At 39.4% G+C, this 25,831-nt stretch overlaps 1 protein-coding gene across 2 annotated transcripts in view; it reads left to right on the top strand.

Annotated features, from left to right (window-relative positions):
• The window catches only part of UNC5C (unc-5 netrin receptor C), a 390,559-nt gene that overhangs the window by 226,345 nt on the left and 138,383 nt on the right, over nt 1-25,831 (top strand). For both annotated transcript variants that reach the window (XM_056567230.1, XM_056567237.1), the window contains exon 3: nt 6,727-6,948. In XM_056567230.1, coding sequence (XP_056423205.1) covers nt 6,727-6,948 — 222 coding nt within the window. The remainder of the gene's footprint in view (nt 1-6,726; nt 6,949-25,831) is intronic.

Raw genomic sequence — 25,831 nt, forward strand, 5'->3', positions numbered from 1 at the left:
TACCTGACCTCTAATATCTGCTTTACATAAACAATCCTTGAAGCACTGTCGGTGAAATCACAACTATGTCTTGTCTCAACAGACTGTCCTTTTGTCCCGAAATATGAGTGCTTTCATCGTGGAAGCAATAGAATCTTGTAGCGCTATGTATTATTTTACTGAAAACTCCTCCGTGGCTGTACAAACAGGAGTTTGCAAGATAAAGCGTTAGCTGACTATTTCCCATTCTAAGTCGCGGTTCATATTTCCGATAGTTAGCTTTAGGGTTTTGTAGTGAGATGGTTATCATTTTATGAAGGATTTATTTTGTTTTGTTTTCATGCCAAACTTGAATAACAAAGGTAGATACTAGCATTATTTTTTTTCCGTCCAAATTTAGCTAATGGACCTCTTACACTGTTCTTTGGGATATATTACACATCGACAACAGAATGTTTGTCTTACTGTAACTTAAAGGGGTACTCCCGTAGAAAACTTTTTTTTTTTTTTTTAAATCAACTGGTGCCAGAAAGTTAAACAGATTTGTAAATCACTTCTATTAAAAAAATCGTAATCCTTCCAGTACTTTTTATGGGCTGTATACTAAAGAGAAATCCAAAAAAAGAAATGCATTTCCTCTGATGTCACGACCACAGTGCTCTCTGCTGACCTCTGCTGTCCATTTTAGGAACTGTCCAGAGCAGGAGAAAATCCCCATAGCAAACATATGCTGCTCTGGACAGTTCCTAAAATGGACAGCAGAGGTCAGCAGAGAGGACTGTGGTCATGACATCAGAGGAAATACATTTCTTTTTTGGATTTCTCTTTAGCATTCAGCCACTGAAAAGTACTGGAAAGATTAAGATTGTTTAATAGAAGTGATTTACAAACCTGTTTAACTTTCTGGCACCAGTTGATTTGAAAAAAAAAAAAGTTTTCCACGGGAGTACCCCTTTAAGGACACTTCAAAAGTTTGGGATAATGACTATGTTTAATGAAATGGTTCACTGTTTAAGGTAGAATAAAGTCATAAAAATACATCAAGTAAACTTTTTTTTCTTATATAGGTAATCTTTATTTTACTATACTTATTTACTTAAGGGGGTTTAAAATATTTCACATATTTACACCTTTGAATTATTTAATTTTTATTACTCCCTTGCGTCAAAAATAGAAAACTTTGGAAATAGTCTTCATTAAACATATGATACATATTTTTGTCTACAACTCCCATGCAGACCTATGTGTCTCAATTGATACAAACAGCAACAAATACCCTGTGTAATTTGATTATACTGCATTATATCTGTATACTATTGTATTCTATCACAATTGTAGATTAATTTATTTTATTAGTCCATCAAAGGGGAAATAACATCACGTCACATAATCTCATACGAAGCTGATGGCATTGGAAGTAATGGGAGATATGAACCTGGGTACTACTTAAAGGGGCTAGTGACGTCATAGCCCCACCCCCTCATGATGTTATTCCACACCCCCTCAATGCAAGTCTATGGGAGTGGGCGTGACATATGCCACGCCACCCTCCCATAGACTTGCATTGAGGGGGCGGAGCTTGACATAATGAGGGGGCAGGGTTATGAAATCAAAAGCTCCAGGCGCCGGCTCCAGCGTTCAGAACAGTTTGTTCCAAATGTTGAGCTGCGGAGTACCCCTCTAAATGCTGAAAGTATGTAGCAGAGATGAGTTTGTCATTGAATTGTTGTTTGATGGTTGAGCATTATGATTAGGGACATACAGTACATCTCATTATGGCAGACCAGGAAGCTACATGAAGAGCATAGAGAGATTACAGATGATCTCATCCCTTGTGGTCCAATCTATCCAGTACTCCCTACCCATATATCACAGTGAGCTGTACTGGATGAAAACTCCGCTCTGATTTACTGACAGCCTCAGCTCTGCTGCATTTTTATTTAACCAATAAAGCTCTCATTTCATTGATCTTAATACTGTATACTTGCATATGCAAATGTAAAATTGTAAAAACTGGTGGCACTGTTTGCTATCACACTATGTTAACACTGTAACTGCCAGATGTCTGTCTGAGCCACATATGTCTTGGACACACATTAGTACACAAGCTGTCTGAAGTACATTATATCCAGACAGACTGTATACAGTGAGAACACTGCGGATATTCAGCGACTTGCCCGGTACAAATGCTTCTTTCTGGTTTTCAAAGAGAGATATTTTATTTAGTAACTGGACTTGGGTTGGTGAAAAGCCAAGTCAATATTTATGTGTTCATATAGAATAGGATGGGTTGTGAAACTGTGAATGGATTGCTGTCTTGGTATTGGATGAAGGAAGGTTTATTAGTGTCTTGGGGGGCCATGTATTGACCAGGCTCCTGTTTGCTCCCCTTCCATGTCCTTCTTTAATTAGATATTAAGTTGTAAGGTGGGTCAGAACAGTGCGAAAGCTTCAGGGCTAATGTGTTATAGAGAGGGAAAGGATCTAAGACTGTAGTCAAAAGCAAATCCTAGTCCTTGGAGAATTAATAATTCTCTGACCCAGTGTCATGCGTTATGCCTGCTAATGGATACTGCTATATGAATGCTTCAAATAAATCCTTTTATTGCTCAGTTCAATAGGACATATATGGCTTGTGTCTCTGCCAGCTAGAACAAAACACACTTAGCCTCATGATACTTGTAATCTTGAATGAATAAAATCAGTGTCTTTTCTACGATGCCAAGACCGATAAAAAGACCTTGAACTTAGTAGAGAGTTCCAGGAAGAGCTGAATTCATCCTTCATGTAATGTCATATACAATGTTTATTTGGGAAAAATACAGTATTCATATTTCAATTTGTTCTGTAAATCTGAGAGTTTCTCAGATTTAAGTGGGTATACTTTGCCTTAAAGATGAGACCCCAAGGGATTGGCTATAAATTGTGTGGGTACCTGGGGTCCTATGTCAAGGTTCCCATACATTTTCAATAACTGCCGGACGAATGTTCGTTTAGCAGACAGATATCTCTCCCGACTTCCCCATATGCATGAATGCTCGGCACAGCCAATCGTTCATGTGTTGTCTATGAAGACGGGAGGGGTAAGTTTCTGCCAGACAGTTTTAACGCCAGATTATCCCTCCAATACATACAGAAAATACAGTCCACCCCCTTACATATTTCTAAAGTTTAGTGCATGCTATAAGGTAGACATTAGATTGAATTGTCACCTTCTTCTAGTAAGGCTGGGTTCACATATGTCCGGCATAGGTGTACTCAGCCTAGATCTCCATACAACTGATGACAAAGTGCATCAGTTGTCATCAGTTGTATGGCATACAGCGTCCTATTTTTCTGGACGCCGGACAGGGGAATGCAGCAAACTGTCTGATGCCGTCCGCCATATCCAACCATCTGGCATAAAAACTGAGATGCTAGATGATTGTGAACTGTCCCATTCAAATGAATGGGATCAGTTCTGGCCTCAGTTTCCCTACGATGCACGCCGGAGTGAAATTAAGCCGGATGCCAGATATATGTGAACCCAGCCTTATACCATCTGTAAAAGCTGCAATATTAGGACTTGAATTTAAAGGGGTACTCCGATGGAAAACTTTTTTTTTATTAAATGGACTGGTGCCAGAAAGTTAAACAGATTTGTAAATTACTTCTATTAAAAAATCTTTATCCTTCCAGTACTTATTAGCAGCTGTATACTACAGAGGAAATTCTTTGCTTTTTGGATTTCTTTTTTGTCTTGTTCACAGTGCTCTCTGCTGACACCTCTGTCCTTGTCAGGAACTGTCCAGAGCAGCAAAGGTTTGCTATGAGGATTTTCTCCCTCTCTGGACAGTTCCTGATACGGGCATCAGGTGTCAGCAGAGAGCACTGTGGACAAGACAAAAAATAAATTAAAAAAGAAAATAATTTCCTCTGTAGTATACAGCTGCTAAAAAATACTGGAAGGATAATGATTTTTTAATAGAAGTAATTTACAAATCTGTTTAACTTTCTGGCACCAGTTTGTTGGCACCAGAAAAATGTTTTCCACCAGAGTACCCCTTTAACTTATTTTACCACCATTATAGATATTGATGACTGTTAAAAGGAACATTCTTCTTGTGTATAATGCTCTCCACATAGCTCTTATAGCCTCAGACTTCAATACAGACTTTGCAGGTAATAGGAACAGAATCAAATGTAATCCACTGCTGTGACACCACCAGCACCTGCTCAGACTAAATTTAAAAGGTAATGCCCAGGCTTCCTGTAATTCCTACTGTGAGTTGAAGTGTGCATGTAACTCACAGTAATCTGAACTGTACGAGTTACTATGCATCTTCATCTTGCAGAGTGATAAGCAAGAAGAGACATAGAAAATTAGGGTTGTTTCAAATTGAAAATGAAACATCACTCTGCTAAAATCCATTTTGAGTAAATCTGCTTTATACTTTGAGCATGGGTAATAGATACTATATTTTACCATCCTTAACTGACAGTCGCCTACTTGGAATTATACTAGAAAACTAGAGGTGAATTATGGTATAGAAACACATGACAATAAATATCACAGAAGGCACAGATTTATTTAAATGTGCATTGTCATTAAAACATATTTTTGCTATTGCACTCCTTATGGTAAATAAAAAATCTTTCTAATGTACTTTTTTTTTTTTATTCTAATGAAGCTTTCTATGTTTTATTTGTGTTTAAAAAAGTGGCCACTAGGTGTCTCCCTACTCGTCCAGAGCACATTTTCCCCCTATCTCTTGCACATACTTTGGACTCCTGCTGGCCTGGCAGAAGTCCAAAATCAGGAAATGCTGAGGGGGTGTGTTCAGCCTTATCCAATCAGAGCTCATCTCACACAGTGAACTGCTCTGGGCTGTGTGTAGCAGAAAGAGGGAGGAAGTTCTCCCCTGTATGGCTTCAGATGATGTCACGCCTGCTGGGGAACGCCCCTTCCCAGTCTGTGAATCTGACTGAGACTGAGCAGAAAATACAGAGAAATATCAAGGTAGAAAACAAACAAATAATAAAAATAAAAGCAGGGGGGTGGTTTATCATGATGGGGGTAGTGAACTGAGAGGATTATAAAATGTATCAAGATCATGACAGGTACTTTTTTAAATATGCTTTATAGTATGTCTTACCTTAAAGACCCACACCTTCAAAAGACATATAATGGTAATTGATTTGGAAACTTATAATGGTATAGATAGCGCAAGAGACAGTCTTTCTACATTGGGGTCAACTTTTGGTATATGTTTCTCCAAAGCTGAAATAATAGAGCAAATTTATTGTAAGTTTTACTTTTAGGGTATACAACTATGGATCCACTTTTCAAGTAACATTATTTGATTTAACACTGCAGTCATCCAAGTAGACAAGGTAGCACATAGATGACCCAAGAATGGGCAGATCAGAGACATCTCATTTTGTATAGCCAGTTAGTCATCACCATCATAGGTAAACCACATAAAGATCATACAGTGGGAAAAAGTAGAAGTAATAGGAAAGTTGTAGTGGGAAGTTGAAAAAAATTATACCACTGGAAGTATTAGCAACCAACGTGAAAGCTCCATAACTAATAAGAATGACCTTATTATTTCACTACCACTTTTTCCACTCCCTCTCGTCCAGGCTATATCTCACCTTTTAGTAAGAGAGGTAACTAAAGGTTTTTAAAACTGGGGGCAGTGGCCACTTATCAATAGTCATCTGGTGGGGACTTGGTCCTCATTGATAGCACACCCATTGTAGTCAACACATGTTAGTAGACTGGTTCCGGTATTCCAAAATTGCATACAGCGCCATCATTTTAATAAAGTGATGCTACATGGGCTTCAGTGAATTTGTACTGCTATTTATTCCAGGTTCCTGATGGTATTTCTATGTATGGTGTCCCTGTGTTTAAATATCTAACAGAACTAAAGGAAGTATTCCGAAATACCATAAAAAGCAGTGGAAAATTAACATAACTTACATGTTGACATATCTATAGCCAGTTTGTCATCTGGGAACGTGTTACCTACTAAGTGGTGGATGCAGCCAGGTCACTAAAGAAAATCTATAAATGTAATTATTAGTGATATATTCTCCCTCTCCCCAGAGAAGTATCACATTGCTTCTAATGATTTACTAAACCTTTTACCTTTCAAGTCTCTTTGATTGAATCATTTTTCTTCAACAGTTTTAAAGGAAAACAGTTGAACATGACGGGATTCTAAATACAACATAATGCAATGAGTCACAGCTCCAATATAAGAGACAATATTAAAACTAAACTCAATCTGAAAATGAAAAGTCATCTAATGTATTTGGTTGATAGGTGTTTTCTCACTGTGCCTTGTAGAAGCAAAGCCTACACAGTTGTCATTGATGATGTGAGTACGATCAGGTGACAGCTACAGGGTATGAAAAATATTCTAAATATTGGCGAAATCGCAAAGTGCCGATATTCACAATAAAAATTCACATTAGGAATATCCATGCTCAACACTAGTATTCACACACACCGGATCCACAATTGTCGGTATGAGGTTGTACATTTTACATAGCAGTCAAAAATCCATAAGAATTGCAAATCCTCAGCAGATCCTGTGTGTGTGAACGCACCCTTATAAAGGATTTATACACGAGATGAGAAAGGGAGATTTTTTTTAAGCTTTTAATATGAAGATAATTTTCCCGTAAAAATTCTAGTTTTTAGTTGTATACACCTCATGCACAAAGTAATCCTATGATCTGTTTCTTTTGTTTCAGATGATGACTTCTTTCATGAATTACCGGAGACATTCCCATCAGATCCGCCTGAACCATTGCCTCACTTTCTTATCGAACCTGAGGAAGCGTACATTGTGAAAAATAAACCAGTAAACTTGTACTGTAAGGCCAGCCCAGCCACGCAAATCTACTTCAAGTGCAACAGTGAATGGGTTCACCAAAAGGATCACGTGGTGGATGAAAGAGTGGATGAAACCACAGGTACTATATATTAATGTGTAGAGAGGTATACACCTCTCATAGATGCTGACACATTATTATTATGATTATTATTATTATTTCTGCAGTGGTATTTCTCTACATAAAAATGTTGCTCTTTGTTTTGTTATTTCTTTCCAAGTCTACTTCTTCCAATAATTACTGTACTATTTTTGCTATACCAAGGCTCTAAAACTGTCAGTGTACAAATAGGGATCCAGCTTGAAACTAAATTTTGTATGATATAGCCTCAAAATATTTGTACAAAATAAGTCTTCTCTATGAATATTAACATTCTTACATTATTAGAGCAAAATAATGCAATACTTTTTATTTATTTATTTTTATTCATTTTTTTTTTACAAGAGATAGAGACATTGATATAGCTATAGGAAAACAATGATACTGAGAAACTTAGGGGGGCAAGTATTCAGGTAACCAAAAGTTATTATGAAGTGTTAAAATTTTATTTTTTAGTTCTGATATCAAATATTTTATAACACTTTAAAATGATGTTGCTTAAACACTCAACTTTTGATCTTTTGAATGTCCGTGCATGCTGGAAGTTGTAGTTTTGCAATATCTGTTTGAAGACCGATTTGTCAGATGATACTAATTTCTTGACTGGTAAATTGTATAAAGTTTATCTATCTATTTATCTATCATCTATTTATCTATCCATCTATCTCCTATCTATCTATCATCTATTTATCTATCTATCTATCTATCTATCTATCTATCTATCTGTCTCCTATCTATCTATCTATCATCTATTTATCTATCCATCTATCTCCTATCTATCTATCATCTATTTATCTATCTATCTAGCTATCTAATCATCTATCTATCCATAATCTATTTATCTATCTATCTATATACAATAGAAAAAAATCCACAGCACTACTCAGCTCAGTCCGTTTAGTGGTGCCAGCGCTCCAACCTGATCAGGGTTCCTCGTAATATAGAAAATCCAACAAGCGCAGCACTCAAATTAAATAAAGTGCATTTATTTGTTCATGTCTCAATACAGCAACGTTTCTGCCCCTATGGAGCCATTTTCAAGCCTCTATCTATCTATCTATCTATCTATCTATCTATCTATCTATCTATCTATCTCATATCTATCATCTATTTATCTATCTCATATCTATCTATCTATCTCATATCTATCTACCTATCTATCTATTTATCTATCTCATATATCTATCTATCTATCTATCTATCTACCTACCTATCCACCTACCTATCTATCTATCTATCTATCTATCTATCTATCTATATACCATATCTATCTATTTATCTATCTATCTATCTATCTACCTACCTACCTACCTATCTATCTATCTATCTATATACCATATCTATCTACATACCATATTTATCTATCTATCTACCTACCTCCCTATCTATCTATCTATCTATCTATCTTTCATATCTGTCTGTCTGTCTATCTATCTATCTACCTACCTATCTATCTATCTACATATCACTCTATCTATCTATATATCTTTCTATCTATCTATATATACCTACCTACCTATCTATATATCTACCTATCTATAACTTCTGCCTACCTCATGTAACATATCTGTCTATCTTGTCTACCTTGTTTATCATGTTTGTCTATCTCTGGCTATCGAAGTGAAAAAGAATGCAGAGGTGGCTACTATTAGATCTGTACAGCAAAAAAATTCTTTTAACCATAGGACTGCAATGTAGCTGACATGGAGGCCAATATAAACCAAAACGATGCAGCAGAGGTGCTAGGATAAATAAAGGATAGAGGTATCAAATGTGGGGTAAGAAAAGACAACAAAATATATCCACACTCACCGCTAAGTAAGCGACCAACTGCTCCTATGTAGAGATGCCGTGAGGTAGACGGTGCATAGCGTTCACAGAGGCGATTACCGGTGATTTTGCGCACTAAGCGCTTCATCCATCCTCTGGCTATGCTCACACAAAGTACTTTGGTCAGTATTTTGCTCAGTATAAAAAACAAACCCCCCCCCCCCCCCCCAAATAAAAACAGTAGTGTGATTGGCACAGAAAAGGTGCATATCTTCCCATTATAGTTTTCCTTTTTATCAGTTTCATTCTTGGTTTTGGTTAAAAACACTAGGCAAAATCCTGACAAAAATACTGTACGAACATAGCCCTTGTCCACAAAGTGTAAAATTAAATGAAATAAAAATACTGTAGTAAAATATATATATATATATATATAGTATTTAATAATGGATTTCATTAAAGTTAAGAAAGAAATAAAAATAAAAAACTTCAGTGAAATAGATATAAAAAGCATAAGTATTTAATAATGGGATCCATAAAAGTAAAAAACAAAATAAAAAACCTGCATTAATTGCAATGTTGGCACAGCTGCGTTTTTTTATTCAGTGTGTGCACTGAAGGTTACTTTTCCATAGACTGTATTGGGACACATTATTAGATAAAAAAAGAAAAATACTGATACTTTTTAGGTCTATTTTACTGCTGTATTTTATTTTCATTTTCCATTGTGTGAACTTAGCTTTCTAATTGTAAATATTTATTTGCAACATGTTGTTATTACGTGATAGAGAGAATTCACAAATACAGAAAAACATATGAGAAAAGACCATTTTGCAACATTTTCAGTCTTTTGTGTTGCCTTTAGTAAGAACTACCGTCCAAGGTCACCAGTTGCTGACACAGACAATCGCGCCAAATCTCTGCTTCAGCAAGTCATTGACCATTGTTTGCTGCTCAGTCAATACTTTTGTGAAAATCTTTTCATTTTCTATACGCTGCGCCCAGCGCCTACTAGTCAGAAATAAAATGTTTGATGATAATAAGATCCACATAAATAATTCCCCATGTAAAGAATGTAAATGGTTATTTTTTTTGTTATCGGAGTATACTACATTAAGCTAACAAATCTAGGCCAAGGTCCATGCTGCATACATATAAACAACTATTTCTGAATTTGTTCCCAGGGATAATTTGGTGCAAGTCTAAAGAAAAAGGATGAACATATTCTTCATTTATAAAGCTATGCAGAATCCTATTAAATGCTGAAGGATAATTCATGTTTGTACCTTGTATCCCAATGTCCCAAATTTGAAGGAATGCAGATAGATGATCAAGAATAAAATAAAGATTACCCACAAGTGATTACTACAAATTCAATTTACAAGGAAATCCCATAATTGCAAATACTTTTCCCCCTGTACAATTATATAACCTGGCGGATTAGCGAATACAATGTAATTCAAATCCAGTAGTGATACTTTGAAGAACACACTGTAATTCCCAAAGAAGCCAACTGTGTTTGGATACACTGTATTAAAAAAGTGTATTACTATTTTGTTCTAAATTAGTAAATGAAAGAAAGAACATCTCTGTGGTCTCTACCTACTCAACTTACTGGTCCTTCCTGTTCTGGAATGGACAGGCTGGAAAACAACTTCAAGGCTTTAGACATATTTACAATTGTAGGTCAGAAATAATTAGCAATTTTCACCAAACATTCATAAAAAAAACTATGTACCATACATAGCAACATAGTTTGTAAGGTTGAAAAAAGACAAGAGTCCATTAAGTACAACCAATAGCCCTACTGTGTTGATCCAGAGGAAGGCAAAAAAAAAAAAAAAAAACATGAGACTGATGCCAATTGCCCCATGACAGAGGAAAAATTCCTTCCTAACCCCAATATGTCGATCAGAATAAATCCCTGGATCAATGTTCTATCCACATAAATCTAGTATCCATAACCTGTAATATTATATATATGAAAGATCTGGACTCCATAAATGTTAGAAGGATTAAAGGGGTACTCTGGCCCAAATACATGTTATCCCACATCCAAAGGATATGTATAAGATGTCTGATCGCGGGGGTCCTGCCATTGGGGACCCCGCAATCTGTCATTCAGCACCACAGAAGCGTGACGACTCTGAGTGTCAGTCATCACGCTGCACACTCGGAGCCTCCAGCGCTGCGGAGAACTTGCAAAGGTGGGTGCTGAATGACAGATGGCAGGGCCCCCCCCTCCCCGATCAGACATCTTATCCTCAATCCTAATTGATAGGGGATAAGATGTATTAGGGCCGGAGTACCCCTTAAACCTCTTCAGGTCACAGGGCGTATGCATATGGCCTGCATCCTGAGACCTTAACTTCTTAAGGACCAAGGACACACCCGTACATCCTGAGTCCTTACCCTCTCTATAACGCAGGGCCACGGCGTGGCTCCGCGTCATAGCGGGCCGGGCCTGGCCTTTAACAACGGCCTAGACTCATGGCTAATAGCGCGCAGCACTGATCGTGGTGCCGTGTGCTATTAACCCTTTAGACGCGGTGTTCAAAGTTGAATGCCGCGTCTAAAGACAAAGTAAAACAATGCCGGTTAGCTCAGGTAGCTGTTCGGGACCGCCGCGGCGAAATCGTGGCATCCCGAACAGCTTACAAGACAGCCAGAGGATCCCTACCTGCCTCCATGCTGTCTGATCGCCCAATGACTGACTGCTCAGTGCCTGAGATCCAGGCATGAGCAGTCAAGCGGCAGAATCATTCATCACTGGTTTCCTATGAGAAACCATTGATCAATGTAAAAGATCAGTGTGTGCAGTGTTATAGCCCCATATGGGAGCTATAACACTGCAAAAAAAAGTGGAAAAAAAACCTGAATAAAGATCATTTAACCCCTCCCCTAATAAGTTTGAATCACCCCCTTTTCCCAATTAAAAATAAAACTGTGTAAATAAAAAAACATATGTGGTATCGCCACATGCGGAAATTTTCGAATTATAAAAATATATAATTAATTAAACCGCACGGTCAATGGCATACGCGCAAAAAAATTCAAAAGTCCAAAATAGTGTATTTTTGGTCACTTTTGATATCATGAAAAAATGAATAAAAAGCAATCAATAAGTCCGATCAATACAAAAATTGTACCGCTAAAAACTTCTGATCATGGCGCAAAAAATGAGCCCTCATACTGCCCCATACACGGAAAAATATAAAAGTTATAGGCGTCAGAATATGACAATTTTAAATGTATAAATTTTCCTGCGTGTAGTTATGTTTTTTTTCAGAAGTACGAAAAAATCCAACCGATATAAGTAGGGTATCATTTTAATCGTATGGACCTACAGAATAAGAAGAATGGGTAATTTTTACCGAAAAATGGACGGCGTAGAAACAGAAGCCCCCAAAAGTTACAAAATGGCGTTTTTTTTTTTCAATTTTGTCTCACAATGATTCTTTTTTCTGTTTCACCGTAGATTTTTGGGTAAAATTACTGATGTCATCCCAAAGTAGAATTGGTGGCACAAAAAATAAGCCATCATATGGATTTTTACGTGCAAAATTGAAAGAGTTATGATTTTTTGAAGGTAAGGAGGAAAAAATGAAAGTGCAAAAACGGAAAAACCCCTGGTCCATAAGGGGTTAAGGACGTAGGGCTACATGTTCGCCCGTGTGAATTCTGGTCCCCGCCACTATCCGTCAGGGACTGGGATGCCTGCTGAAATCATTCAGCAGGCATCCCGGGACATCGCCAAGGGGGGTCCTGAGACGGCAAATCGACGATCAATTGAGACCAGCGATTTGCGGCGATTACGGGTCATACGGGTCTCCGGTGACCTGGAAAATAAGAGGGATCGGGGTTTCCCCCTGATAGGATAGGCGTGAGGTGGCAGGGGTGCCACCCCTCCTATCCCTGCTATTGTTCGGTCAGAAGCGACAGACCAATAGCAGATCGGGGGCGGGAGGGTTAAAGTTTGTTTCCCCTGTTCTGTCCACCTACGGTAGATCTCTAAACAGTCTATACAGTGATCTCTATACTGTAACCCCCCAGATGTTGTAAAACTACAACTCCCAGCATGCCCAGACAGCTGTTTGCTGTTTGGGCATGCTGGGATTTGTAGTTTTGCAATAGCTGGAGGGCTACAGTTTGGAGATCACTGTGTGGTGGTTTCTAAACTCTGGCCCTCTATATCTTGCAAAACTACAACTCCCAGGAAGAACATACCCCATATGTGGATGAAAAGTGCTCTGAACAACAAGCGTGCCCATGAGGCACTTATTTCCCCATTATCCCTTTTCTTATAAAACATAACTTTTAATTAATTTATTAAGCAAAGGAGGAATTTTAAAACAACAGCTATTTCCACTGGGTGTATTCCACTATTCTCACCAATATTATATTATGAACAACTGTTCTATTTAGAACTAGTTTCTATTGGAGAAGGATATTCAGTACTAAACTAGTGCTGATTAGAGGCTGTTTGTGCCAACATGGAGGAAGTTGCACCTGCAGTGTGCATTGGCCTCTCACTTTATTTCTTGTATACCAGTGGATAATAGTGCAATTAAAACCATATAACTGCTAACATCCAAAGTGCTCTGCGGGTGAACTACAATTCTCAGAAGAGAAGGAGCGCCATTGGGCTTTTGGAGAGAAATTTGTCCAAAATTGAAGGCCACGTGTGTTTACAAAGCCCCCATAGTGCCAGAACAGTGGACCCCCCCACATGTGACCCCATTTTGGAAACTACACCCCTCATATAATGTAATAAGGGGTACAGTGAGCATTTACACCCCACAGGTGTCTGACAGATTTTTGGAACAGTGGTCTGTGAAAATGAAAAATTTAATTTTTCATTTGCACAGCCCACTGTTCCAAAGATCTGTCAAATGCCAGTAGGGTGTAAATGCTCAGTGCACCCCTTATTCAATTCTGTGAGGGGTGTAGTTTCCAAAATGGAGTCACATGTGGGGGGTCCACTGTTCTGGCACCATGGGGGCTTTGTAAACGCACAAGGCCCCCAACATCTATCCCAACCAAATTCTCTCTCCAAAAGCCCAATGGCAGTCCTCCTCTTCTGAGCATTGTAGTTCGCACGCAGAGCACTTTACAACCATATATGGGGTATTTCCATACTCAGAAGAAATGGGGTTACAAATTTTGGGGGGCATTTTCTCCTATTACCCCTTGTAAAAATGTAAAATTTATTGAAAAACCAGCATTTTAGTGATATTTTTTTTTTTCATTTACACATCAAACTTTAACAAAAAGTCGTCAAACACCTGTGGGGTGTTAATGCTCACTGGACCCCTTGTTGCGTTCCTTGAGGGGTGTAGTTTCCAAAATAGTGTGCCATGTGGGGGTCTTTTTGCTGTTCTGGCATCATAGGGGCTTCCTAAATGTGACATGCCCCCCAAAAACCATCTCAGCACAATTTGCTTTACAAAAGCCAAATGTGGCTTCTTCTCTTCTGAGCATTGTAGTGTGCCTGCAGTGCACTTGATGTCCGCACATGGGGTATTTCCATAAGCAGAAAAGATGGGGTTACACATTTTGGGGGGCATTTTCTCCTATTACCCCTTGTAAAAATGTAAAATTTGGGGAAAAATAGCGTTTTAGTGGGAAAAAAAATCATTTACACATCCAACTTTAATAAAAAGTTGTCAAACACCTATGGGGTGTTAAGGCTCACTGTACCCCTTGTTATGTGCCTTGAGGGGTTTAGTTTCCATAATAGTATGCCATTTTTTTTTTTTTTTGCTTTTGTTTTTTTGCTGTTCTGGCACCATAGGGGCTTCCTAAATGTGACATGCCCCCCAAAAACCATTTCAGAAAAACTCAATCTCCAAAATCCCACTGTCGCTCCTTCCTTTCTGAGCCCTCTAGTGTGCCCACGGAGTACTTCACATACACATATGAGAACACCCCTTCCCAGTCTGTGAATCTGAATGAGACTGAGCAGAAAATACAGCGCAATATCAAGGTAGAAAACTAAAAAATAATAAAAAAATAAATAAAGGCAGTAGGTGGTTTATCATGATGGGGAGAGTGAACTGGGAGCATTATAAAATGTTACAAGATCATGAGAGGTACTCTTTAAAGGTGTCTGTATGTAAATCTTCAGTTTCCATTGGCAATACTTTACTTGCTTGTATTGCAGCCACCTGGAATAGTATGAAAAGTCTATACTATAACTAGAGTTTTACTTTAAATGGTCAGGGCAATTAAAGGGTGATTTCTGAATTTTCTGTTTAAGAGTGCATTCATGCGTGCATACTGCAGTTTTGCTTCAGATTTACTGCTGCAGATTTTGATGCCTACTTACTTCAATTTGTATTTGCTATAGAAAATCTGCAGAAGAAAATATGCCTTACTGCTTATTATACCAGCTGCTTTATCTGTTCAAAAATAAGAAACAGATAAAGGTCTATTCAGCACTTATATTCCCACGTCCATTTCCTCTTTTCCTTAAAGGGGTTATCCACCATAAGGTGATTTTAGTATGTACCTGGCAGACAGTAATGGACATGCTTAGGAATGATCTGCACTTGTCTTGGGGCTAAATGGCTATGTTGTGAGATTACCATAACACTGTGGCTAGCTTTTTGTGAACTAGTATTTCCTGTTTGACTTTTCTTTTTTGACTACAAATCCCACAATTCCATTTTCCTCCCTCCCACACATCAGCCACCCCACTCATTGAAACATAAATGAGCTGCATCCATTCAAAAGACCTGTGGCTTTCAATCAGGGTGCCTACAGCTGTTGCATTAGTTGCAGATTGATCTCTCTCCCACCAAGCGATCCCTCCACCCATTGAAGCAGACAGGCTCCTGTCATCAGCTGACTACTGAGTCTGGTCTCAGCCGCATTGCAACCTGGGAAAAATCTGAGACAAAAGTAATTTTGTATGATGTTAAAAATAAATATTGGGTTGAAAATCACAGAAGAATTGTGAGAAAACTGTCACACACAGGTACAGACACTATATTATGAACTACACTAACTTTACAGCCCCTGTAGCATAGTCAAATAAAAAAAATCCTGGAATACCCCTTGAAATCGTCAGCTTAAAGCTAATATTGTCACCTTCCAGAAAAAAAGCCTCAGATCATCCTTCAACATGAAGATGCACAGTAGGTGGCTAAACACATCATAGTCTTCAAAGGAACACAAAAGCCTGTTTTTTAAGCCACCAAGAAGTAAGCCAGAAACAGTGCTGCATAAGATAGCAGGGGGATTGCAATACACTATTCTTGCTTGCTTTCTATACATATTATTAAACAGTTAGGAAAAACCCTATCTCAGATTAACAAATGTCTAAATGATTAGATTTCCCTAAATCAAATGTACACTTTACTTTAAAACTGTAGTCACTATTGTACATTTAATTTAGTTTATTATGCTTATATAGTTATGCATTCTATACTGCCCTTAATGCATCAAACATGGAACACATTGGCCCTCATTTACAGTTGCAAACCCAACATGTTTTGTCCGGTCGTGTGCCAGAATTTGCGCCAGAATTGAGAAAAACCCGACTTATTCTCCATTTTATTGAGAAAACCCCCAAAAGGGGCATGGCTGTCTGGAAAAGGGGGCACGGTCACCCAAAAGGGGCGTGTTCCCGACATTTTCCCAAAAACCCAACATATTTACTAAGGTTTCTACATAAAATGTGGTGGATTTCAGCTGAGGAAAACCCTACAGATCAGAACATGTGTAAAAAAAAAAACAAAGTTTAGGGAAAGTGGAAAATGTAGGGAAACCTTAGTAAATACCGTGGAAAAAATTGTAGGAAATTAAAACCCACAAAGAAACCTACACTCCACTCTTAGTAAATCAGGGCCAATGTCTGATTGACCCAACGTGGTCCAGGCTTTCATCTACAGGTATCAGGTCTGGGCTATATCTATTATTTATTCGTCTTTTGGACTACATCTATCTAGTGGTTATCCATCCATACCTTTCCTATGGGAATTTGGTCCCAATTGAGATTATTAGTACTTGACCTACCCTGTGGAAGTACATCATTGCCTGACCACATCAATATCATTACATCTTATACTTAACCGGCATTCGTTTTGGGAGTCTGTTTAATTGAGATCTGCTTTAATATCAGGAACAGAGTGTTCTGTTGGTGGTCTAAATCTTAATTGAATACCATCATCTTACATAGGGGTGTATCTGCATGTATCTTGAACAGAACATCTTCCTCTTTGTCTGGAGTCAACTTATTATTATTTTACTAACATTGCATAGTAATATTCTTTATGCCATCTTTCTGCTATGATAATGTATGTGTATTTGTTTGACCAGACACTAACAGACTCACATATATGACCGGTACTTATGACTGACGGACCCGGACCTATGTATTATCATTTATTTATTGTCATTATTGGTCTTTGTATCTTTTGTATATGATTTTGCATTTGCTGTGCACTAATTAAATTGTGAATATTATCCTCTCATCCCTGATGAACTCCGCTCAACCTGGGAGAGAAACGCGTTGGCCAGAGAGGTTGATATATTTTTGTACCAATTGTACATATTGTAACTATTCCCCTAACCCTTGTCCTTCACTTAGCTGTTAGGATTTTATTTAGGTAGGATATTTATTAGGGTTTCACCTGTTACCTCTACCCTCTTTATGTTTTGTGCTCTATATGCGTATTGTGTGTATATCCTAATTTTAGTATATCTTAATTAAAAGCTATGTTTTATTCTAATTGATGTTGATAATGTGTTGGATTCTGCTTTCTCTGTATGTATCATTCTGCAAATGACAGGACGTAGAATTAAAAAAAAGGATAGAAGAAGTTGAATTGATAGAAATTATGTTGGATAATGTTACATTTTTGTTCTATACTATCCATTGCTCACTACTTCAGTTTGACTGGGACGGTTTATTTACAGATATTCCCTTAAAGGTCATGCACTGTATTTTTATGTCATGAGTGTGCCTCCAGCTGTTGGAAAACTACAACTCTCAGCATGCCTGATCATTCTTTGGCTGTGCGGGCATGTTGGGCGTTGTAGTTTTTCAACAGCTGGAGGTATACTGGTTCGGAAACACAGGTCTACAACAATGTTTTTTGGCACTGCTGAAGTTGGGAACTCAACACTTTGATTACTGGGGTCATGATCAAATGAAATTCCTTGCCCCAATTTGGTCACGGGGTGGCTGAGTGACCCAAATGAAAATGCTTTGTCAGCCTTGGGGACCTAGAAAGCACCCCGGGGCTGTCTGTTCACAGAGCCTGCAGCTAGACCACACTGTCTGAGTGACGCAGAATATAATTAACTAGCATTTATGGCGATACATTATTACAAAAAAAATAGCCTGTGACCAATCCCCCCAAAATGTGATTGCATTACTATTAAATAGCTTAGGGTGTCCTGATCAAACGCATTTTGACAGTTACTTGATGAACCCTCCCATTTCTGAGATATGAGGGTTTGTGATCTGTCTAATAATTCAAGGAACAGTCTGATGGGCGTGAACTTCAATTTTATAATGGGAGTGACTATCAGGTGATGGGTGGGATTATACAGTCAGGGGGTGTGAATGTTGTACACTGGGAAGCATGTATGCGATCGTATAACCCCGCCCTTTTCCTCATAGCCACTCCCATTATTAAAATTAAGTCCACACCCGCACCCGTGATCTGTCTAATAATTCAGGGAGCGACAGGGTATATGAAGAAACTGTAAAAGGTGTGTTATCAGGACACTCTAAGCTACAGTATTCACTTTGGTCTTTACTCTGGTCTTCTTTATTGTTGAATAATAATAATAATAACCTACACATATTAGGTATCCACAGGGCTGTAATAACCTGAAGAATTAAGATAACAGTTTATGTAATGACAAGGCATAAAAAAAAAAAAGTTATGGTTGTTCAAATGCATAAAGACAAATATTAAAAAATTCTGCTAAAGCCTTTTCAGGCCTGGCCATTAACAGGTTAACAATAGGACTATAATGAGTTATCTAGTTAACTATGGTGATCTAACAGTAAATTTGTCTTGGATCTGTGTTATAAAGTACATTACTATTGCAGACTTCTGGTCAGTAGCTCTGGTTTGGAGCAGATTTTGGTCTGAATACATGTGCCGCATTTTCAATGTGTATTTCCTAGAGGACCTGCAGAAGTTAAAGGGGTGCTCCGCCCCTAGACATCTTATCCCCTATACAAAGAATAGGGAATAAGATGTCTGATCACGTGGGTCCCGCCTCGGCTGCGGTACCCCAGACATCCGGTGCATAGGGTGAACTTCGCTCCATGCTGGATGACTGTTGATGCACTGTCGTAACGTCACAGTTATGCCCCGCTTGTGACGTCATGGCCCTGCCTCCTCAATGCAAGTCTATGGGAGGGGGCCTCTCCCATAGACTTGCATTGAGGGGGCTTGGCCATGACTTCACGAGCCTCCAGCAACCTGGCGCTGCGCCCGATGCTCCAAACGAACGCCAGTTGCCGCAGGAAGATCGCTGGGGTCCCGCTGCTTGGATGAGAGATAAGATGTCTAGAGGTGGAGTACCCCTTTTAAAACTCAGATTTCAGCTGTACATGTGCATCTTTATAAAGATCAGTCCCACTCAATTAGGCTAAGGCAGGATTCACACTAAAGAATTTCAGGTGAAAAATTCCATTTTGAAACTCTACTCGGAAATTCAGGTGGAGCAGAATGTCGCTGCACAGTGCACATTGCATGGTTTTCAAAGTAGACTTTCTGCCCGGAAAGTCTGCTTGATGAATTCCACCAGAACATTGAATTTGTTTAATGATCTGGTGGATTTCTGCTCCGCAGGCAGTGACGTTTATGGGGACAGCAATGAAGTATGAAATCAGCCTAACACGCAGCATGCTTTTCTGGGCAGAAACCGCAAGAAGAATGAAATGGTTTATTCATCTTGTGGATTCTTTCTTCCTGCAACCAGACAAAAAATTGCACCATGTTTTTTACTCCAACAGCATTTGAACAGGGCAATAAAGACTTCTTTTACTTGCTTTGGAGTCAGACTTTTTTAAAGGGGTACTCCACCCCTAGACATCTTATCCCCTATCCAAAGTCTGATTGCAGGGGTCGCGCCGATGAGGACTCCCGCAATATTGCATGCGGCACCCACCTGTTTATTGTCCGGAAGCACTGGGTCACGACCACGGGAACGAAAGTCCGTGAAGTCACGACTCCGCCCCCGTGTGACCTCACGCCCCGTCCCCTCAATGCAAGTCTATGGGAGGGGGCGTGACGGCCGTCACGCCCCCTCCCATAGACTTGCATTGAGGGGACGGGGCGTGACGTCACACGGCCATCACGCCCCCTCCCATAGACTTGCATTGAGGGGACGGGGCGTGACGTCACACGTCCGTCACACCCCCTCCCATAGACTTGCATTGAGGGGACGGGGCGTGACGTCACACGGCCGTCACGCCCCCTCCCATAGACTTGCATTGAGGGTACGGGGCGTGACGCCACACGGGGGCGGAGTCGTGATGTCACAGACTTCCGTTCCCATGGTCGTGACCCAGACCCTCCAGTGCTTCCGGACAAGAAACAGATGGGTGCCGCATGCAATATTGCGGGGGTCCCCCGCGATCAGACATCTTATCCCCTATCAGACATCTTATGCCCCTTTAAAGCTTTGATGCTGTTTTTCAGGCACCATGTGTGAACAGGCCCTTTGAACTCTATCAGTAAGTAACTACAAATTTAATGTACGTGTTGTCTCAAATATCATAAATAGGGCATGGCCTTTGCGGTTTGCCATTTTTGCTTATGTCCTAAAAACAAGATCTGAATTGGTTTGCAAGAAGGCAGCAGATTCCTGTAATGGAACTTGTGCCGCCGTTGAGAGTAATTACTCAAAGAAATAACCTTAAAAGCCGTTTCTGGTCTTGTGCACATTGGGTCTGTTTCCTTCTATTTGTACAGAGCCATCAGACACTATGGCTTGTGTGTACTGTAAGGATTGGGAATTTTAAGGAAGTGTTACCACTAAATCAGTAAACTGTTTATATAATTGGTATCACACGAGGCGACTGCACAACAAGACGACAATTAGGCGGGAAGCTTTCTCCCCATTAGTTTGATATAGACTTATATGCTGCTGTCTCTAAAATGTTGCTTACACTTTTACCCAACATTGTCATTTCAGTCCTCATTAGTGCCACATCGGAAACAGAGTTGTTCCTAAATGTAATATCCTGTATGAAAAATAGGTTATAAAGGATAACTCCGACGTCTACATGTTTCAGTATGGAGTATTTTACACAACTAAATCCAAAAGGAATTTATTTTCAGCACAGTAAAATCCCCTATGTAAGCTTGTATTGATATTCTATATATGTTTTACTAGAATAATTGCACAATTTTGGTAAATCACTTCATTCCGACCAGATGTCAAAGCAAAGCACCAAAGGTATTTTAGCATTCTTGACTGAGACCTCAGATTTCGTTTTGCATTACTTTATTGTCCTAGCTAAGAATTCTAAGCCTTGGAAAAACATAAGGTCAGGTCAGTAAAAATACCCAACAATGTGGAAGCTTTGAGACAGTCTCCAATGTTTTATGAATGAGACAGAAGTAATATCTGGATATCAAGGGGATATAGTCAGGAGCCTGTCCAGATAGATTAACAGTGAAATGGATGTTTGTAATGTGTACCGTGAAGAAAAGCTCTAAGCGGGATGTGTCTTCATGGACTGATAGCCATAAGGAGGGCAGAGGTTGCAATTGTGGCATCCCTCGGACCCAGATGCTACATTGCGAAAACATTTTTATGTCAAATGATAAATTCCCCCCATTATGTGATGGCTGGTGGATACAGTTTATATAAAGACACAGGGACCTTATTCTTTTAGCTTAGATTTGGAACCATCTCACTGTCCTAAAGTCTTAGAAGGAATGTTTCCCAGAACCAGTGCTATATTTGTCCTTGTTCTCTGTCCAGTATTCCAATATTAGCTTTCCAGTAGAATTTACAGATTTACAGAAAAAAAGAATGCAGCTGTTCCTCTATTGTTTAAGCCAAAATATATACTTAAAGGAGAACTCCGGTGGGAACAAGTAGAAAACAAATATTTTCAAATCAACTGGTGCCTGAAAGTTAAACAGATTTGTAAATTACTTCTATAAAAAAAAAATATTAATCCTTCCAGTACTTATTAGCTGCTGTATAAGGGTACGTTCACATGGGCGGATTTACTTGCGGGTTTCCCGCTGCGTATTTGAAAGGGAGCGGGCTCTTTGCAGTTGTCCACAGCAGATTTTCCCCTCCAGAAAATATACCGCAAGCCCCATTGAAGTCAGTAGGGTCTGCGGCAGTAGGGCCTGCCCCCTTTCACATACGCAGTGGGAAACCCGCAAATAAATCTGCCCGTGTGAACGTACCCTAAAACAGAGAAATTTGGGAAGTTCTTTCCAGTCTGACAACAGTGCTCTCTGCTGGCACCTCTGTCAATGTCAGGAACTGTCCTAATTAGAAGCATATCCAAATGGAAAACCTCTCCTGCTCTTGACAGTTCCTGACACGGACAGAGGTGTCAGCAGAGAGCACTGTGGTCAGACAGAAAAGAAATTCACAAATGTATCTGTAGTATATCTGCAGTATACAGCAGCTGATAAGTACTAGAAGTGTTACGATTTGAAAACATGTTTTTCCACCGAAGTCCCTCTTTAAGCTTCCACTGCAGAATCCTAGATAGATAGATATTATTTTCTTGAAGACATAAGTACAATACTGCTTTCTATCAGAGACATAATCTCTGATCACAAGGGCTTAGCCTCTATGTTCTTATGTAGATAAGGAGATTAGAAAGTTGGGTAATAATATAGTTTATGCATTAAAGAATGAACACAGTGCATGCATTACTACTATACACAGTACAATGTATATAGGATGTCTCTTATATATTTTAGACATTGGCAATATATTTGATGCCTGTTTAACACTTCATTTCATGTTGTTAGCTATCGTAGTCCACTACAGTCCGCCATGTTATTCTAATAATTTATGCCTACTTAGCAGCATGTATGGTCTGAAGAATCCTGCCCTAGTTTCCCCTTACCACTATATGATACAGGAATTGACTTAGACTATGCTCACCAACTGATGGAAACATAGGGGGACTCATTGCCTTTCTGTTAACTTACTGTCTGGATGTGGAACATCAGACAGTCATCAACCCGTAAAATACAGTTACCAAGGGATTTACACACACTCTATATTATTCAGTCATGTCAGTTTGATGGAGATATACAAAATAGGCATGTTTTAAGCAATTTCATTTATTCAAACATTTTCACTGATCATAAACAAGACTAAACCTAGTCTTAAAGGGATATTCTGCCTCTAGACATCTTATCCCCTATCCAAAGTATAGGGGATAAGATGTCTTATTGCAGGTGTCCTGCTGCTGGGCACCCCCGTGATCCCCCATGCTGCAACCGACGTTCGTATAGAGCGTCGGGTATAGGGCCAGAGGCTTGTGACGTCATGGCCCTGCCTCCTCAACGCAAGTCTATGGGAGGGGGTGTGATGGCCATCACACCCCCTCCCATATACTTGCATTGAGGGGGCATGGCCATGATGTCACGAACAGGGCATGACTGTCACGTCATGAGCCTCCACCTAGCATCACCAGTCATCCGGCACGGCGCGAAGTTTGCTACGTGCACCGGATGACATGGAGTGCCACAGCTGAGATCGCGAGGGGGCCCCAGCAGCGGGACCCCTGCGATCAGACATCTTATCCCCTATCCTTTGGATAGGGGATAAGATGTCTAGGGGCGGAAGCTCATGATGTCACGGTCATGCCGCGCTTTATTTACATCCAGGCACTTGTCTTTCAACCCCATTATTCTTTTCACGGTTAATATTCTCTCATTTTGTTTCAGCATAGTTTTATCCAATTTCTTTGGTTTTTCTTTGGTTTTATCCAATTTAGGTATGAGTTTTATCTCTACATAAGAATTTAGTAGCATATACAGAAAAACATCATCCTCTGTTTATATTTTAAAAACATTTTGAAACTTGTCCTTTTTTATACAAACAATGTTGATAAATTATAAATAGATCGGCAAAGCTACTCACATTTTAACTGTGGGTGATTTTTTTCGACATCCATTCTCGTACTTTTTCCAGTCTGGCTATTAACAAAAGGGTGAATTTATCATTCCCTGTGGCAGTGCAGAGCAAACCGGGGCTTGTGCAAAAAGTTTGGTCATTCACTTCGGTGCATGGTGGATACATTTCCTACATAGTCTTGCAAATGTTGTATTTTATGTCCCTACAAATATTGCTCAGGAAACTTCATACCAAAATTCCCAAATAATAGATTTCTTTTTAGGTTTTTTTACACCACCTTAAAGGAGTACTCCGCCCTAGACAACTTAAGACGGCCGCCACGTCTCCTCCCATAGACTTGCAGTGAGGGGGCAGGGCATGACATCACAATACCCCGCCCCCTGTATCGCCCGTCATCAGCTACGGACCTAACATTGCTCCAAGCTGCTGATGTACAGGGGTGCAGCAGGAGAGATTGTGGGGGTCTCCAGCAGCGGATCCCCTTTGATCAAACATCGTATCCCCTATCCTTTGGATAGGGGATGAGATGTCTAGGGGTAAAGTACCCCTTTAAGAAAAATCCTGAGGCCGTGGAATTCAGACGATTCATTAAGAGGCGCTGCAGTAGCTGTCTTGTGCACTGTGCTTTGATATCTGCCCTAGCACTGACTAACCATATATTCCAGCTACAATATATGGTAGCTTTCTAGTGCATACCTCAGTAAACCCCATCCATTTAAAAAAAAAATAAAAAAACTATGAAATGTGGTTGTCATGCAGATTCTATGCGATTTCAACATTGAATCCATGTTGGAGTCCATTGGAATTTTAACTATGTAAACAGAACCCAATACAAGAAGCCTTTCTTAGATTCTTCTCAAGTGCCACTATGATTTCAGTGAACATCCATCTGTACAATATCTAGATTTTATCCCCCCCTTGCAGGCGTTTGTTCTCTAAACTGAGCAGACTTTGATCAAGTATACTCACTAATATCCCCTTAAAGGGGTTATCAATGAAAAAGCTTTTTTTATATATATCAACTGGCTCCAGAAAGTTAAACAGATTTCTAAATGACTTCTATTAAAAAATCTCAATCCGTTCAGTACTTATGAGCTTCTGAATTTGAGTTGTTCTTTTCTGTCTAAGTGCTCTCTGATGTCGGGAACTGCCCAGTTTAGAAGCAAATCCCCATAGCAAACCTATTCTACTCTGTGCAGTTTCCGAGAGAAGCAGAGATGTCAGCAGAGAGCACTGTTGCCAGACAGAAAATAACAACTCAACTTCAGCAGCTGATAATTATTGAAAGGATTAAGATTTTTGAATAGAAGTAATTTACAAATCTGTTTAACTTTCTGGAACCTGTTGATATATATAAAAAAGTTTTTTCCTGGAATACCCCTTTAAGGCCATGTTCACATGTTTAGTGGAATGTCCACCTGGAAAATATGGGCTAACATCCTGCAAATAGCAGGCAGTGGCAGAACATGCCGGCACTAGGACCACTTGGAAATGTTCCATCTTCATAGAAGACCTCAATGCAAGCGGATTCCACAAAAATAATTGATAGGTCAATTCTTTCTGCAGAGGCCAAAATTGGGTTTTCCACAGCAGATGTTTCCGCCATGGAAATTTTGGCGTGTGCGCGGTGCAGCAGAATCCAATTAAAAACAATGCGACTGAATTTCCAAGTAGAATTTTTCTGCCAGATTTTGCTGTGAACATAGTCTAGGACAGACGGACGGATAGATAGATAATTGTAAATAATATCCTATTATTTCCCCTTATGATCAAAAGATAATACATTAAAGTCATGATAAGTATACTGTAAACATTCCAATACCTCAGTGTTTCCCAAACAGAGTGCTTACAGTTGTTGCAAAACTACAACCCCCAGCATGCCCGGACAGCCCTTGGCTGTCCGGGCATGCTGGGAGTTGTAGTTTTGCAACAGCTGGAGGCTCCCAGTTTGGGAAATACCACAGTACACCCATAAAATTGTGAGTTATATCAATAC

This window comes from Hyla sarda, chromosome 1, assembly GCF_029499605.1.
Source record: "Hyla sarda isolate aHylSar1 chromosome 1, aHylSar1.hap1, whole genome shotgun sequence".
NCBI lineage: Eukaryota > Metazoa > Chordata > Amphibia > Anura > Hylidae > Hyla > Hyla sarda.